The 17,459-nt window shown below is 38.1% G+C and overlaps 1 protein-coding gene across 1 annotated transcript; it reads left to right on the forward strand.

Moving 5' to 3' along the window:
- Positions 1–1,234: 1,234 nt before the first annotated feature.
- On the forward strand, positions 1,235–17,071 carry LOC107677984 (myotubularin-like). Its single transcript, XM_016473070.1, has 15 exons — positions 1,235–1,358; positions 3,446–3,522; positions 5,661–5,733; positions 6,962–7,056; positions 7,733–7,843; positions 8,205–8,306; positions 8,524–8,607; positions 9,398–9,547; positions 10,635–10,820; positions 11,278–11,463; positions 11,547–11,750; positions 12,118–12,210; positions 12,827–12,940; positions 14,160–14,336; positions 15,093–17,071. The coding sequence occupies exons 1-15, from the start codon at positions 1,274–1,276 to the stop codon at positions 15,273–15,275; spliced, it is 1,920 nt and encodes a 639-aa protein (XP_016328556.1). The 5' UTR covers positions 1,235–1,273; the 3' UTR covers positions 15,276–17,071.
- The last annotated feature ends 388 nt before the right edge of the window (positions 17,072–17,459 follow it).

Raw genomic sequence — 17,459 nt, forward strand, 5'->3', positions numbered from 1 at the left:
ACTAATATCTTCATGTTTCACAGTTACAGATCAGAGCTATTGCCACACAACAGAAGTCTGGGTAAAATCAAACTTGATAATCCACACTTTGAAAGCCACAAGTAATGCAAATACAAAAACCTTGTGTGTAACTCTTTCTTGCTTTCCAGAGCCATAGTTTTGCACAAGATGCTGTGTGGACAGACTCTAATGAAGTACAGTTAACTGCCATCTGTAAGAAGTGAATGGAATGATTAGTATGACTATGACACTGCAGGGATCAGATTGCACAGCCATCAGCTAGACTTTACTGAGCAAGACTCTTTAGTTTGCACTTTTATGAAAGATGCTACCAGGCTTAAATGAATAAAGACAGCTTAATATGCAAGAAAACTAATGCATGCATGATGTGTCAAATATTAATGACTGGTAAAAGTAAAGAAAGATGTGAGAGGAGTAAAACAATTATTGGTCATCTGTAATTATATGGGACAATAAAATCTCTAGCCTTGCACTTTTTTGTGTTTCTCTAAGTGAAAAACTGAGGTAATGGTGTCATCAGCTTTGACAGAAATGGGCAATAGTTTGAACACACTAGACGTTGTTTGTTATCAGGCAACAATGGAAACAGATGTAGGCCTACCGTTTGTCCAAATTAGCTACTCTATTTCTGACCGTATAGTTCCAAGCAATGTTGACTGTCAACATAGAGAAGGAGAGTCATGCTAGTTGTCAAACATTTACACATATAGGCTATATATAATTATAGTTGTGATCTTGCTCTGATTTTTGTCTTTTTTGATTTTCACAAATTGATTATTCCAAAAGCTGTTTTTTGCCACCAGTAACACTATGCCATGAAATATAGGGACACATATTCTTTTTAATTATTTATTTTGTTAATTACTCTTTTTGTTTTTTTTGTTTTACACATTACCCTGATTTAAAAATGTATTCATTTTGTGTGATGAAATAATAAGTTATGGTAGGATGCTTTTAAGTTGAGGATCTTCAATATTTGAAATCTTTTTCACGAAAGAAACGTCAAGGGTTGACAGCATGTTTTCAGAACGAGCTTCTATTTCACCGTACTTATCAAAAATACAACTCCCTAAATTCCTTGCAGTACATGATTTGACAAGTAGCCAATGGGCGCCGAGACCGCTGTCACGTGACTCGGGCTGAGCGCTTCCTACGGCGGTGCAAAACAGACTGGCGATCTGAGGAACGGAGCATTGCAGTTTCTGGGTAAGTAAAGACATTTGCAAACCCTAGTTTGCTCGGGTCGCACGTTATGACTTTTCGGCGAGGGTCTGGTCTGTATTTAGGGCTGCTTGGAGCGGACTCGGTGGTAAATGTAGCACTTGAGAGCTGTCGTAGAGATAGGCCCGAGCTATTTCCTGGTCACAGTCCTGTGCTGGAATACACTCACAGTGTAGCCTAAGAACTCCCACGAAATCGCGAGAAGTTATAAAAGTGGACTTTTTAGACACTTGAGAAGCTTGTTTTGATGTATATGTCGTTATCTGTCATTGTGTATGAATGGAAGTGGATATGTGCAGATATGGGCCAGATAAATACTGCTCATAATTGTCCATCACATAAGTTGAAGTGAAAGTGTGTAGCTAACGTTACTTTTGCCGTGACTGATCCGGGCATTTAAAGCCTTGGGGTGAGAGTTTTTGGAGTATGAGTTTTGAAGTAAAACTGTTTGTGACAGATTGATTTCATTCCTCTCTCTTATCTCTAAGTTAAAAGTCATTTTGTTTATAGGCAGCAGGGGCATAAGGCTGTAAATGTGCATCGTCATGTAAGAGCCACAACAGTCCTATCATCATTTTAAATAACTCTCTCTCTCACACACACACACAGGCTGGTGCTGTTATCATTTACATGCCTGTCTCTGACCACTAACCTCACGTGTCATTCCCTCAGGTGTCCATTTCAACCTCAGAGCTTCATATTTGCCCCACAATGACTCCGAGATCTGAACTTGTGTTTTCAACATTATAGTTTATGACAAAAGTGTAAATTTTGCCCAAATAGTGATTGCGATGCTGATGTGGTCTGTATACAGACATATTGCTGAGGTGTTTGGTGTCAACATGAAAAAGCTTGTGGCATGTTTGGGTTATTGGGTGGCTTTTATACAAACATCTTTTATATTTTTATTAAATAAAGTTTATTAAACAAAAACAAATAATAATTATTATTATTTAATTTGTTAATGTAATACATTTCAGATAAACATGGCTAATTGAAACAATTCATGTCCAAATTATTATGGCATTGCCAGGGTATAATCAAAATAATTTTAATCCAGTAAAGATTTGACAGCATATCTATCCCACAATGCATAACTTGACGGGATGTTTATTAATTTTCGCAGCTGTTTATTCACAGTCTTTCATATTTTCCTCTCACTTCCACTGTGACACATCTGTGGTAGTTTCTGAACAAAAACAAAAAAAGATGAACACGATTGTAGAAACAGCAATTGTGCTTTTTGAGAACATTAGGGATCGTAGAAAATACATAATTTGAATGACGTATCAGTCGAAGCTGGCCCAGGTGTGCATGTGACCAGCATCATTTTCCAACCATATTCTCCCCCTCTCTGTTTTCGTAGCTGCCTGTCGTACTGTTCTGTAATTTCAAGTTGAAAACTCTATACAAAGAGTTCAACATTACAGGTGGCCTAGATCAAACTGACACTTCTGTCTGACATTGTTTGGTTATAAGCTTGTTTTTGCCTTGCAGATTTTAAATATTTGTCTGTTTGTATTGCACATTGGTCTTGTGAAATCTGCCGAATTACATATCGTACCATGGTAATGGTTATTAATAATGTTGTTAATAATTAATACCATGGTTATTAATGGCTTACACAGGCTATCGTTCAAAAGTTTGGGGTCAGTATAATTTTTTTAAAGTCAATTATTTTCTTAGCAAGGATGCATTAAATTAATTGACAGTAAACAGTTATAATGTTTTAAAATTTCGGTTTCAAATAAATGCTGTTCTTATGAAATTTATATTAACCAAAGAATCTTGAAATAAAAATAATTCACGTTATTCATTGTATTTTACAATGTATAATAATTTAATTGTGATCAAGTAAATGTAGCCTTGGTGAATATAAGAGACTTCTTTCAAAACATCTTACCGACCCCAAACTTTTGATGATAGTGTAGATGATTTGTAATAACCTGTTTAAATCTGTTTGAATGTGTGCAAAATCACTTTATACCATTTTTGTCCAGCAAAAGCATGTTTATAAATTTGTTGTTGTCATAGAGTTACCCATTTTAAAAATGTAGATGTCAGAAATAAATATATTTTTATGGTGAGTCAACTGAAAATGTTGACAGGACAGGCTACAAATCTGAACTACTAGCCAGCAGAAAAAAAAAAGCTTTATTGTTGAGCTGAAAGAAAAATGACATGTCTCTTGTGGAGGTGGAAGAAGCAAACCCAGTGATGGCCTCGGCTCCTATAGCACCTTACAACTCCAGTCCTCTGGGGAACAGCTCCAGCCCAAACGTGAGTGAAGCCTGCGTGCAGACATGCTGTAATTGTGCTGTCCTCCTGTCCTTTGACTGTAACAGATTGTTTCTCATTTTTTGCCCCTTTGCTTTACAAACTACATTATCCTGTAAGTGTGCAATGCTGTTGTAGGAGGGTTAGACTTTCGTTTTCTGCATGAATTAATAATACACTTCACTGGTATCAATAGAGCTGCCCTTTGCTCTGCTTTCCTATTGTATTAAGCAGCCATATGGATGCTATAGAAGAGGCATATGCTGCTTGTACTTCTTTTATTGACTTCACTTCTTTTACATTCGAGTTATTTTAAACAGCTTTTTCAAGACCACATGGAGTATTAGCGCTTTTAAAAATAATTTGTCTTGTCACACTCCAAGACTATAAGCCAGTTCTCGCAAAAGCAAATGGTGAAAATATATATGATTTCATTTAATTTAGAATAGCAATAGGGTTAATTATATATGCAGTATAATAAAATATAACATATTATAATGTAATATTTTTATACATAGGATTAGGGCTGCACGATAAATCGCATGCGATATTTAATGCGCATCTTGTCAGAAAGCCGGTTCTGTAATCAGCGGTAAATCTCCATCACCTGCGGGCTTTCACATTGAGCAGCATTAACTACACAGAGCCGTTGTTCACTGATGAGCTGCGCAAAAAATCGCGCGAATATGAACGTGGTTTTGCGCAGCTCCTCAGTGAACAACGGCTCTGTGTAATTAATGCTGCTCAATGTGAAAGCCCGCAGGTGATGGAGATTTACCGCTGATTACAGAACCGGCTTTACTGATAAGATGCGCGTTAAATATCGCATGCGATTTATCGTGCAGCCCTACATAGGATCATGATGTTAAAAAAGAAAGTTGATGTCCATGTTATTTATCATCTATCTAGCTGACCTATTTTAAGACCAAAATGTGCACTCAGTCCAGCTTAGCTATTCAGTACATTTATAGAGTGATTAATAATACGCTTGCATATTGCATGTTGCTAAATGTGTGAAAACGGAGTAATTCAAATGGGAACTTGTCTTAGTGGTTAAAGCGAAAAAGATTGTTTCCTTTAAAAGCAGAGTGCCCCTCCCTATATAAACTCATGCATATGAAGTGTCTGGCTTGGAACATGTAACCTCTCTGGGCAGAGGGGATTCCAGGCAGACAGGGAGTTGGCACATCGCTAGTGCTTGAGCCAGGAGACTGCTGTTCCATACATATGTTAGTGGAGCTGTAACACCTGGCAGGTGATAGGCAGCAGAACCCGAGTCTCCGTTTTTCCAGGGTTCCTGAGGACAGCTAGAGAGATTTTGTACAGAGAGCCGTCCATCTGTCTCTGTGATTGCCTCTGTTTGTCTCTTTTATCTCAGTCAGTCTCCTTTCTTTCTTTCTTTTTCCTATCGCAGCTTAATATGCAGAAACGACTATAACTAAGCCATTTGGGCTTGATTTCCCAGATGGCTGTGAACAATTGCAGACGAATGTTGCAGAAAATGCACACTGTACCTTTAAGATGTCTTTAACGTTGTCTCTTTTAATCCTCTTACTAGTTGGCTGTTTTTTATTCTCCCCCTTCCTCATCCTGCTCCATTTGTCATCTCGAGAACACGGGCTAGACCATTACCCAGAAGCCCTTGCTTCACTCTGCCAACAGGGTTGCGACGTGCAAAAAACACTGAACAGCAGCAAAAGGCCGACAGAATAAACGACTACACGCAGCGAATGGCACTCTTAGCTATTATTCCAGTTCACTAACCTTCAACTGGCAGCAGGAAAATAGCCCAGGGAAAGACAATCTGGATCCCTGATCACACACACACACACACACATACACACACATAGAGCATCAGACTGGAGACAGACAGAGGGTGAAAGAGGACAGTCCCCTCTTACTCTTTCTTGTCCTCTCTTCACTACTTCCTCTTCCATTCCTGTCACTCTCAGGTTTTTTCCCAGCGTTTTTCTTTTCTTCTGATCAGATGCCACTGAGTACAATCATGTCTGGTCTAGAACTGTAGTGTATTAATGTTGTGAGTAGTGTAGAAATGGTTGTGATCATCCTTATTTGAGAGCGTTTGTGTGCGTGTGAGGGATGCGCCCATGTCAACTCAATGTTCCTGCATGTTTTGACAGGCGTCGAGAGAGAGCCTGAAGATGGAGCCACTGGCAGATGTTGCCATGCTGCCGGGAGAAGAGAGAGTGATCGGTGAGTGAGAGCATGTGTGTGCTTCTATGCTCCTAAATGAATAAGAATTAGTCTGATATCTCCATAAGCATTTTGGTCATACTTGTGTATATATAAAATGCATTTTAATATTGACAATTTGTAATGTTCAAATAACGTGCTAGTCGTAAAACTGTTGATTCAAGATCGCTCATAAACTTTTTGGCTATTAGGGACTTGAAATGAAATGCATTTTATTTTTTCCCAGATTTGTATTATTTTTTTCTGGATTCAGATTTTTCAGTTTGAATTTTTCTGGACTCAAATTAAATGTTAGTAATCAAAAAGTATGTGTAATTAATTAAATCATGAAACCTATACAATTTAACAAATGTATTAAAAAATAACATAAGTAGAATGGAATACGTAATTTTTTGTATAGTTTTGTATAGCCAAACACGTTGCCTTTCAAAGTATGCTCCATTTGATAGTGTGCATGACACATGAAAACTAGAAAGTTTCATCCTTGTCCAGTGTCTGCGCTATTTTCTCTCCTAAAGTTATTGATGCGAAATAATTCAAGACGCATATGCTAGTTGAGCATACAGATTGTGTGCATTTAGAAAAATCAGGCTGCATGCATACAGTACATGCTTACTGTGCATGAGAATACTATGAAATTTGTCATGTTCACTGTACACATTACCTTAGCATAGCAACTAAAATACTAAAGTGAGTCAAGGCAGTGTTGCACGCTAATCATTGCCTAAGTGCTCTGACTCATGAAAACTAACCCATTATTTAAACAGTTTTAACCTTAAAATCATGGGGGGCGCCATTGTTCATTTATGCGCCATCCAGTGTTTCACACTCCAGTCCACTAGGTGGCAGAAATGTTCACCTGCTGCTTCAGGCTTTTTTTTTTTACGGTGGCTGGCAAACCAACATATTGGCAAGGATGCAGCATTACACAGTTGTATTTAATAATAATAGAGGGCAATCAAAATAAAGTGCCTGGCAGGTCATGTGATCTCAAAATGGCAGCCCCTATGAGGGGGGACCGCTCTTTTGTTATAAACAATAGTTGTGTCTTGAACACTGACTGGAGTCTTCATTTAATGTGAGTGTACAATGTTTTGACAAAACATATTTGTCAAAAGTAACTTTAATGCACCTTTAATTGTTTCACACAGACATTTTAAGACAGACTTTATGGGATTAAATAAATGTTGAGCTTTATTTGTATTTCCTACTCTCTTTTACTACTCAGATAAAGACATCATCTACATCTGCCCTTTTAATGCTGCAGTCAAAGGAAAGGTGTTCATCACCAACTACAGACTCTACTTCAAGAACACTGACTCAGTAAGAGAAACTTTCATTTTCATTTCCCAATATTGCAACGCATTAGTTCTCTACGTGTTCAGGCACAGTCATTCTGAGGCCATGTCAGGTGCTCCTTTAAAACCATTTCAAAGTCTTTCAGTCTTTCCTTCTCAGTTTCTCCTTTGAAGGCTTGTTTCCGCATTTTTTATTTTGGATCAAATTTTAGTGGCTACCTTTGGTTATAGCACACATCTGTTAGTCTGTATTCAAAGAGAAAAGAGAAGGATATGAGAGGACAGGAAGAAGGAGGGATTTCGTATCACATCATATCAGAGAAAGGCTTTCATCTCGGTTCTGGCTCTGTCCTTGGTTGGCACATGGTAGCGGACACCTGCGGCCCTGTTTTGTGGATGTTTTGACCGTTGCTGGGGTCCGTTGCCATGATCCGTCAGCCTGGCAAAGTGGCAGAAATAAAAAATTCATCGATACAGTAATGCAAACTGTTTTGAAATCTTATGTTTTGTATTGAAGATCTAGTTGTGTCACACAAATATGTTAGTGGACTGGTTAGATGGAACCAAAGACCTATTAAACAAAGTTTATGTGACATGCTTTAGCACATATTTACTATAATTGCAAGGAACTGAAAGTGTCACTTCTGAGGTGTTGATAGTACATATATATGTGTAAGATTGTTGTCACTTCCTGTCTAAAGGAGACGCCAGTTATCCTGGATGTGCCATTAGGTGTTGTAAGCCGTGTAGAGAAGATGGGCGGAGCCTCCAGTCGAGGAGAGAACTCCTATGGGCTTGAAATCACCTGCAAGGTATCGCTCACACAAAGCCCTAGAAATTCACATTCCATAACTGCTAATGTTGGGGAAAGCAAATGAGGGGAAAAGTGGTAGTAAGATCCTGGAGTATCGCAAGCCAGATTTGAACTCGACATACTGCATGTGTAGTATCGCACAGCTCCAAAAACGTTTTTGAATACTTTCTATAAATGTTAGTACCTTCATGTGTTTTTAAGAGCACTTCTTTACAGCTTCTGCTTTGAATGGAAACCGCTATAGAATGAAAATGTGATAGGTTAGGTTAGAGCAGAACTAGCATCCTCTTTTTGAAAGTCTGACATTCTCAAATCCTTTTGTGTGTGTGTGTGTGTGTGTGTGTGTGTGTGTGTGTCAGGACATGAGGAACCTGCGATTTGCTCTGAAGCAAGAAGGCCACAGTCGAAGAGACATCTTCGAGATTATTTTCAAATATGCTTTCCCACTGTCTCATGGAATGGTTAGTGTTTGATGTTTAACTTTATTCTCAAATGCTAATTTTTAGACTCATTCAGAAACGATTTAAAACTAAATTAATCACTTCTGTGAATTTTATGCAGTGCGATTAAGTGTTGTTTCAACAATTCAGCATTTCACAGCTGGCTTTCATCAGTAGCAGAATGCATGAAATACTGGTTTAACTTACTCTCTCACTTTTCTTTCTTTGACTTTCACAGCAACTCTTTGCCTTTCTGAGTCAGGAGAAGTATGAGGAGAATGGCTGGAACGTTTATGAGGCCATGGAAGAGTACAGGAGGCAGGTGAGGACCAGATGCCAGGACTTGTGCTAGTGTAGAAAGAGTCGTGCTGCCCTTGTTCATCCTTCTCACACTCACCATTCTCTTGGAAATATAATATAATTCTAATGTAATGGCATAAAATACTGCACAGTGTACTTTTACTAAAGATTGTGTGTTGTTTTTCTGTTCTGGTTGTCAGGGTGTACCCAATAGTGAGTGGTATGTATCAGGACATGAGGAACCTGCGATTTGCTCTGAAGCAAGAAGGCCACAGTCGAAGAGACATCTTCGAGATTATTTTCAAATATGCTTTCCCACTGTCTCATGGAATGGTTAGTGTTTGATGTTTAACTTTATTCTCAAATGCTAATTTTTAGACTCATTCAGAAACGATTTAAAACTAAATTAATCACTTCTGTGAATTTTATGCAGTGCGATTAAGTGTTGTTTCAACAATTCAGCATTTCACAGCTGGCTTTCATCAGTAGCAGAATGCATGAAATACTGGTTTAACTTACTCTCTCACTTTTCTTTCTTTGACTTTCACAGCAACTCTTTGCCTTTCTGAGTCAGGAGAAGTATGAGGAGAATGGCTGGAACGTTTATGAGGCCATGGAAGAGTACAGGAGGCAGGTGAGGACCAGATGCCAGGACTTGTGCTAGTGTAGAAAGAGTCGTGCTGCCCTTGTTCATCCTTCTCACACTCACCATTCTCTTGGAAATATAATATAATTCTAATGTAATGGCATAAAATACTGCACAGTGTACTTTTACTAAAGATTGTGTGTTGTTTTTCTGTTCTGGTTGTCAGGGTGTACCCAATAGTGAGTGGAGGGTCACTTTCATCAATAAGAACTACGAGCTGTGTGACACCTATCCCACAATTCTTGTTGTTCCATACAAGGCCACAGAGGAAGATCTTAAAAGAGTCGCTACCTTCCGCTCCCGCTGCCGCATCCCGGTGAGCTCTTTTACAGATGACCAGTATGAAAGGCCAGAATCGTGTGGTTTTTGTTGGAAGGTCATGTTCAAGCTTTTGCTGCATAACGCAGACTGTTTAGTGGAAATGTTTGGAGAATGTCAATTTCAGTTTTTGAACATAAATAAGAAAGCAGTGCTTTTCAGATTTATCTGATAGTATATTTACTTTCACATGTTTACTGTGATATGTGGTTGGACGTTGTTTATATATATCTCTGTATGATGATAATGACAGAGATGCATTAATATTAAAATTCTGTCCAATGCAATAAGCAAATAATTTTTTTCGAGTTATGGCTGATAACCAATAAATGATGATGACCAATAAATACCCAATATTGAAATTCTGTGCTAGTTTGTCTAAATAAATAAAATTCTAAAAACTAAAATCAGTCATTTTAAATGCTACAAGTGGATTTATACATCACAATACTATAATGCACAGTATGAAAATTGAAGGTCCATTTTGAGATCTGCTAAAGATAAAGAGTGATTAACAGTTTTATTACACTAATACTGTTTTTAAAAATTAAGTGAGCATTACATGGCGAAAAATTTCATTTTAATTTAAAAATAGGGAAATAAGCATGCACAATTGTGGACAATATATATCCAATTTCGAATATACAGTATATCCCGTATACTAATAAAAAAAGAAAATGCCTAATACTGGCAGATAACCAATATGTGTCTTAAGTCGCTGGGGTATATTTGTAGCAATAGCCAAAAATACATTGTACGGGTCAACATGATCAATTTTGCTTGAAAAATCAAAGACAATTTTTAATATAACTCCGACTGGATTCGTCTGAAAGAAGAAAGTCATATACACCTAGGATGACTTCAGGGTGAGTAATTTATGGGCTAATTTAAATGTTTGGGTGAACTAACCCTTTAAGACTGGTTTTGTGGTCCAGGGTCACATATGATATTGATACAAATGTCCCTAGATGATGATAAAGCTTTCTTTTGTTTTCCTCATCTTCGATTCAACAATGTGTTTTTTTTTTTATGTTTGTTGATGACTTTACCTTCTGTAATGATGATGTGTTTCCTTCCCCTCTCAGGTGTTGTCGTGGTTCCATAAAGAGAACCATGCTGTGATCACGCGGTGTAGCCAGCCTTTGGTGGGAATGAGCGGCAAGCGCAACAAAGATGATGAACGTTATTTGGACCTAATCCGTGAGGCCAATGGTACCACCAAACTCACCATCTATGATGCCAGGCCTAATGTCAATGCTGTGGCAAACAAGGTAAGATTCTAGAGGTTTACTAATAAGTGGCAGGTTTGAGAGATTCAAATTCATTTCCAAGAAGTTCTTGAATATGAAAACCCTCTTTGTTTACCTCATATCTAACTTATGGCCTTATCCACTGAAGGTATCGGCTGCTTTCTGTTTTCCAGTCAGTCTGGGACTCTTGGTTTGTATTAGACAAACAAAACTGTTTGCTTTTGCATGAGTATGTTTTCAGTTTTCGTGTGTTGCAAAACTAATTAAAAGCAAAACCACAATGTGGACCCAGAAGTGGAACGCAGTGGTGCTTGAAAGCTACGCCACACTGAACACTGCTGACAGAGCATTTTGAAATGGCATTATTGATGCAATATTTTTTAAGGTACATGAAGTGTGAAAGCCAGTGTGCAGATGCAGAATTTCTCTGCATGTTCACATATCTTAACCTGTACACTTCTCACCTCTTACCCTCCAGGCCACAGGAGGGGGTTATGAGGGCGACGATGCATATCAGAACGCTGAGCTGGTCTTTCTGGACATCCATAATATCCATGTCATGAGGGAGTCACTGAAGAAGTTAAAGGACATTGTCTACCCCAGTGTGGAGGAGTCTCATTGGCTCTCCAGCCTGGAGTCCACCCACTGGCTAGAGCATATTAAGGTTTTTTTTTTTTTTTAATGCATACCAATATATATTATAAAATTCAACATGCTCTAATGTAACTACCTTCCTTCTTGCTCTAGCTGGTGCTATCAGGGGCCATTCAGGTGGCTGATAAGGTGTCTTCTGGGAGCTCTGTGGTGGTGCACTGCAGTGACGGCTGGGACCGCACAGCTCAACTCACCTCTCTGGCCATGCTGATGCTGGATTCATACTACAGGACTCTCAGGGGCTTCCAGGTGCTGCTGGAGAAGGAATGGATCAGCTTTGGACACAAGTTCGCTTCAGTGAGTTCCAACTTAGTTTACAAAGTCTTGCATCTGGAAAACCACACGTGTAGTGATGGACTTTGAGTTCTGTCAGCCGTGTTATTAGGCAATTATAGAGTTAATAGTGAATAAATAAGTATAAACTACATCTGAGTGTATTAGCTTTTGTGTAAACAAAAAAATGAGTCATTGTCTCTTGGTATTAACATTATACTCTGTGTGTGTGTGTGTGTGTGTGTGTGTGTGTGTGTGTGTGTGTGTGTGTGTGTGTGTGTAGAGAATCGGGTGTGTGTGTGTGTGTGTGTGTGTGTGTGTGTGTGTGTGTGTGTGTGTGTGTGTGTGTGTGTGTGTGTGTGTGTGTGTGTGTGTGTGTGTGTGTGTGTAGAGAATCGGCCATGGAGACAAAAACCATGCAGATCAGGACAGGTCACCTATCTTTGTGCAGTTTATTGACTGCGTGTGGCAAATGACTAAACAGGTATGGATCTAATTGACTTAGCATGTGAACTATCACGCTGCTCCAAACCTGCATGGCTTTCTTGGTTTTGCTGCTGTTCAGTCATTGTGGATGCTGATATGTGGCATATTTAAATATATGTAACCTTGAGAGAGATTTGGGTGAGAAACAACTTTACAAAGCAAGCTTTGCATGTTGTCTGCACTCTTAAAAATAAAGGAACTTCACGATGCCATAGAAGAACCTTTTTTGTCTAAATGGTTCCGTAAAGAACCTTCAACATCTGAAGAACCTTTCTGTTTCACAAAAGGTTCTTTGTGGCAAAAGAAGGTTCTTTAAAGAACCTTTGGCTGAATGGTTTTAAACCATTTTTCAAAACCTTTTAAGCACCTTTATTTTTAAGAGTATGCAGTAGTATTAAGTAATTAATTGGAACTTGAACATCATTGTCTACTTTTATAACACAGAAAACAGCATCTCAAATGTCTCTTGAGTACAGCAAAAGAAACCAGATCATACAGATTTGGAATATATTTTCTTAATGTGTTTTGTAGAATGATTTTATCCAGCTAATTAGAGTTTAATGCGTTAATGCAAGTACATCTCTTTAACTTTTATCTCTCTCCCACATCTGCAGTTCCCAACAGCATTTGAGTTTAATGAACGTCTCCTAGTGGTAATCTTGGATCACCTGTACAGCTGCCGCTTTGGCACTTTCCTCTACAACTGTGAGAGTGCCCGTGAAAGCAATGTAAGAAATAACAAACACACACACACGTCACAAACAATTGGTGTGTCAGTGATATTAAACCATATTAATATGCAAACCTTGAATGTCCTTCATACCCTGAATATCTATAAAGTGTTATATTTAATAATGCAATCCATAATGATATTTGTAACAGATTTTGCATAGAGCTGCTGAATGGTGGTCATCCAGATACTTCCAGATTAATAGATTTAAGTTGAATTTAGAAATTAATATGAATTCAGAATGTCTTAATATTTTTTCACTTTGTCATGATTTTTAAAAATCCTTTGTTTATTTCCTGGTTTAACTAGATTTTGGATCTCAGATTATAAATGTGCTCTTACTTTTGGACCTCACTGTATATTAATTTATAATTATTACATGCATTGTGGAAACAGGCTGGATCTATTAAAATGTTCTCCACTCTACCTTTCTTTAACTTTATCACACCTTTGTCTCTGAATCTCTGAAATCCATTCTTCTTCACTGCTTATTGGAGGCCACTTGTCATCAGTGAGATATATTGGCCTTTGCTTGCTTTCTCTCACACGCACACATTGCTTTTTATTTCTCTCTGCGCTCATTGTGTGAAGTAGAGCATGAGTAAAAGGGATGCTTCAGTGACTCTCAGTCAGAGTAGAATGCACTTTGGGGAGATGAAACATTCATTCTGGTAGCCCTTTAGAGCCGTCCACCGCAACAACAATGTTAGGGAACACAGTCCCACTTTACATCTATTGCTAACCAAAGGATTCAACACCTTAGCTGCTGTATTACCAATATATTCAACAGCTTAACAGCTGATTCTGTATTACCAATTAAATCACCTGTACTTTGGTTCAAAAGATATATTAGAATGATTTCTGAAGGATCATGTGACACTGAAGACTGAAGTAATGGCTGCTGAAAATTCAGCTTTCCCATCACAGGAATTAATTGCATTTTAAAATATATAATCAAAGAAACAGTTATTTTTAAATTGTAATAATATTTCACAATGTGACTGTCTTTACTGTACTTATGGTCAAATGAATGCAGCCTTGGTGAGCAAAAAAGACAAATCTTAGTTATTCCAAACTTTTGACTGGTAGTGTAAACAGCTTTCATTTTCTTTAACATAGAATAATACTTAAGAATCACTTTAAATAATGGAGTAATGTTCATTCAAAATGCTAACTTTCTGATTTTTCTATTCTTTCCATGTTGTTTCATTCACTAGAACGTTCGGGTGAAGACGGTGTCTCTGTGGTCTTTTGTCAATCGTGACACATCCTTGTATATAAACCCCTTCTACACACCAGAGTCCAGTCGCGTGCTTTACCCTGTAGCCAGCATGCGCCACCTAGAGCTTTGGGTGACTTATTACATCAGGTGGAACCCTCGCATACAACACCAGGTATCAACATACATTCACAATCAGGTTGTAGTTTCTATAGCAGTTTGTATGGTGATAAGCATTATTTAAGCTGACTTTTTAGGGTATATACAAATGGATCTTTGAAGAGGGAAAAAGCATGTGCATCTTTTTTTATAGTGGGTGTTTTTGCCTCTGGGTGGGATTGAGTATGTGTGTGTGTGTGTGTGTGTGTGTGTGTGTGTGTGTGTGTGTGTGTGCACACCCGATTCAGCGGTGCAGAAAATCCTCTCTCTCCAGTTTAATTACGTCCTGACTGGCACTGCAGTGAACCGTCACTCAGAACGTCCTTATCACCACACACACACACATGCATTCTGTTACAGAGGTTTTGCAGGAGCTGCTCCAGCATTGGCATAAATAAGCATTTTACCACATTAGTCATAACAAAGATTAATGCTGTTTACCATTTACATATTAAATGCCACCAAAACAATAGACCAGAAAAAAAACTTTCATATGTAATGTGTACAGGCCATAGTGCCATGTTTGAGTATTAAACTGCACATTCTTATTATAGTTATCCAGCTAATCATAGATTAATACAAAATGCTTGTCCGAGAACTAGTATTCCAGCATCTTATTATGTGCATCAAAAAACATTTGTATCATAAAAATGCAGATGTGATCAGTTTCCTTTATTTGAAGTCAAAGAGTGTTTTTGCTGCCCTCTGGTGGCTATTTGACGCATTTGTCACTTCACGTGTGTGCATGTTTGTGTATATTTGTGCATATCAGCAACAGAGTCCAGTGGAGCAGCGCTATAAGGAGCTACTGGCGTTGAGGGATCAGTACCTGAAGAAACTAGAGGAACTGCAGCTCTCAGACTCCACCCCCTCCTCCACCCACTTGACAAACAGCTCCACCCCCAACGCTGCCATGCCCAATCAGCACATCACACACTTACAGACACCGTTTTGATCCCTCTCACAAACTGTTACAGACGTTGGACATTTGTACATAGCAATAGTGATAATTATGGTAACACAATTAGTAGTGATGTCGACGATAACGAGTAACAAAACAATTATGCAATAAACCACAGTACAGCCTTCATCACGAAAAAAACGTTAAACGAAAAGAGAAGCCTTAAAGTGACAGCGCTGTTTTTTTGCACGCCGCAAATCATGGATGAAAGTGAGTCAGATTATGTGTGGCTGTCTCAGACGCCACTTGGATACTGTTTGGAACAGTCATGTGACGATTGAAAGCAATGGAATCGGATGGACGTATGTGGATTATGTTTTGCGTTACATGTGTTATTAAGAGTTCTAAAGTGTCTAGATCTGAGTGAAGAACATTTTTTAATGTTGAGCACTAGTAAGATGGCATCTAAATGGTGTTCAGAGTGCTGGTCTTGTAGTCGGTGTGGTGTCCAGTCAATCCGGTATCAAGCAGGGTCCTCAAACTTTGGTAGAGCAATCGTTTCATTAGTATACTTGGTTTAACTGCTTGACAAACTCAAATGGCTGACCTCAAAAGGTAAAGGAAGCAGATATGTTGTCTAAATGTCTTACTTTTTCCTCCGTAAATGTCATTCGCTGCTCAGGTGAGTGTATGATATGGTAGGAAAATGTTCTGAAGCGATTAATATTAGCTTGTTGAACAGAACCAGGGTTTTTTTAAGTGAGCGACGTGGATACCTTTTTGGTGCCTTTACTCGTATCTGAGGTTTTCAGGTATATATTTTATTGCGAGACGGTTTTTTTCTTTATGGCAGCATCAGTGGTAGAATATTCATTTCCATTCACTGTGCGTTTGAGCAACAGGTTGTTTCTTCTCCTGCTGAGTTCTGGAGTTGAACAGTTTGAAGCCCTACATGCTTGTGGCTTTACCCCATAAAACGACGTGCAGTTGCCACGGAAAGCAAATATTTAGTTTCTGATGGAGCTGACAGTATTGCTCCCAATGAGACGTAGCATAGTCTGCAAAGTCTTTTGGGTAGGACTTAGCGGCTGGGATATGAAGCGGTGTGTTTGAGCTGTCCCAAATTCAGCCTTTTCCTGAGGAAGAGAGCGGTGACTGACACGGGGTTATAGAGGAGGGCTTCATTGAGTCATTGCTCATGCTGCCTTGGAAAACTGAACTTCTTAAGACTTTGACCTCAATGAGGATATGACGTTTAAACCATAGTGTGTGAAGAAGACAAACAAGTTCAATAAACAAACAAACCATTTGCGGTTGGTTGTTTTTAGGGGGGAAAAAAGACAGAAATCTATTTTTTATTTTGTACAAGTACCAGAACTATGTAATTACCTCAAACAAAAACCTATTTTACTGTTGAAAGTTCTATTGTTGTAAAATATAATTATTTTATTCAGTGTACAATTTGACAGTTTTATAAAAAGGAAAGTAATTAGAAAAATGTTTTGGGTTGGTTTTGGAAATTGTAGGTAATTTGTTGGACATCCTCTTATATGTATAATTTCTTTCTTTTTTTAATGGGCATTTAGATTTTGCTTTGTAACATTTTAAAGATCTGAAAACGATCTGATTCTGTAGGGAATTCTTTTGTTCTCAATCCCATCGCATGAGATTGAGTGAAGGAAAGCTGCACTCTGAATTTTTTTTTTTTTTGTTTGTTTTCTCACATTATCTTAAGTTAGACATAATAGTTTAGAGGGATCTATTTGTGTTTTGTATTCCCACATGTATCCTTTATTTGTTGGCCAGCTATTGTTCTGTACATAATGCTGATTAAATTAATTTAAAGAGTTCACATGGAAAAGACTGTGTGCTCATTATTCCAGGCATTCTGATTTTATGACAGTGGGGTTTAAATGTTTCTTACATTTCTGTTATGTGCAGCGCTTATAGCATATAAACCACCCAATGCAATTTGTCTAGAGCGACTAATCACCAAAAACATGTTTTTCAAGACCTGCAAGCATGCATGACTGCAATGAAAATGCATGCTCTAAAAACTAAAATGTATATACTATCACAGAGGTATGAAAAAAAACTCATCTTATAGAGATGATTTCCAGACAATTTAATAAGCATAAGCCTAATCTAAAAGCAAACAGTTATATTAGATTCCTTAGTTATATTAATGAGGTGCATCTTATTGAAAATCAAAAAATGTACAATAAGCCAAACATACAG

The sequence above is a fragment of the Sinocyclocheilus anshuiensis genome, unplaced genomic scaffold (assembly GCF_001515605.1).
Source record: "Sinocyclocheilus anshuiensis isolate Anshui unplaced genomic scaffold, SAMN03320099.WGS_v1.1 scaffold1673, whole genome shotgun sequence".
NCBI lineage: Eukaryota > Metazoa > Chordata > Actinopteri > Cypriniformes > Cyprinidae > Sinocyclocheilus > Sinocyclocheilus anshuiensis.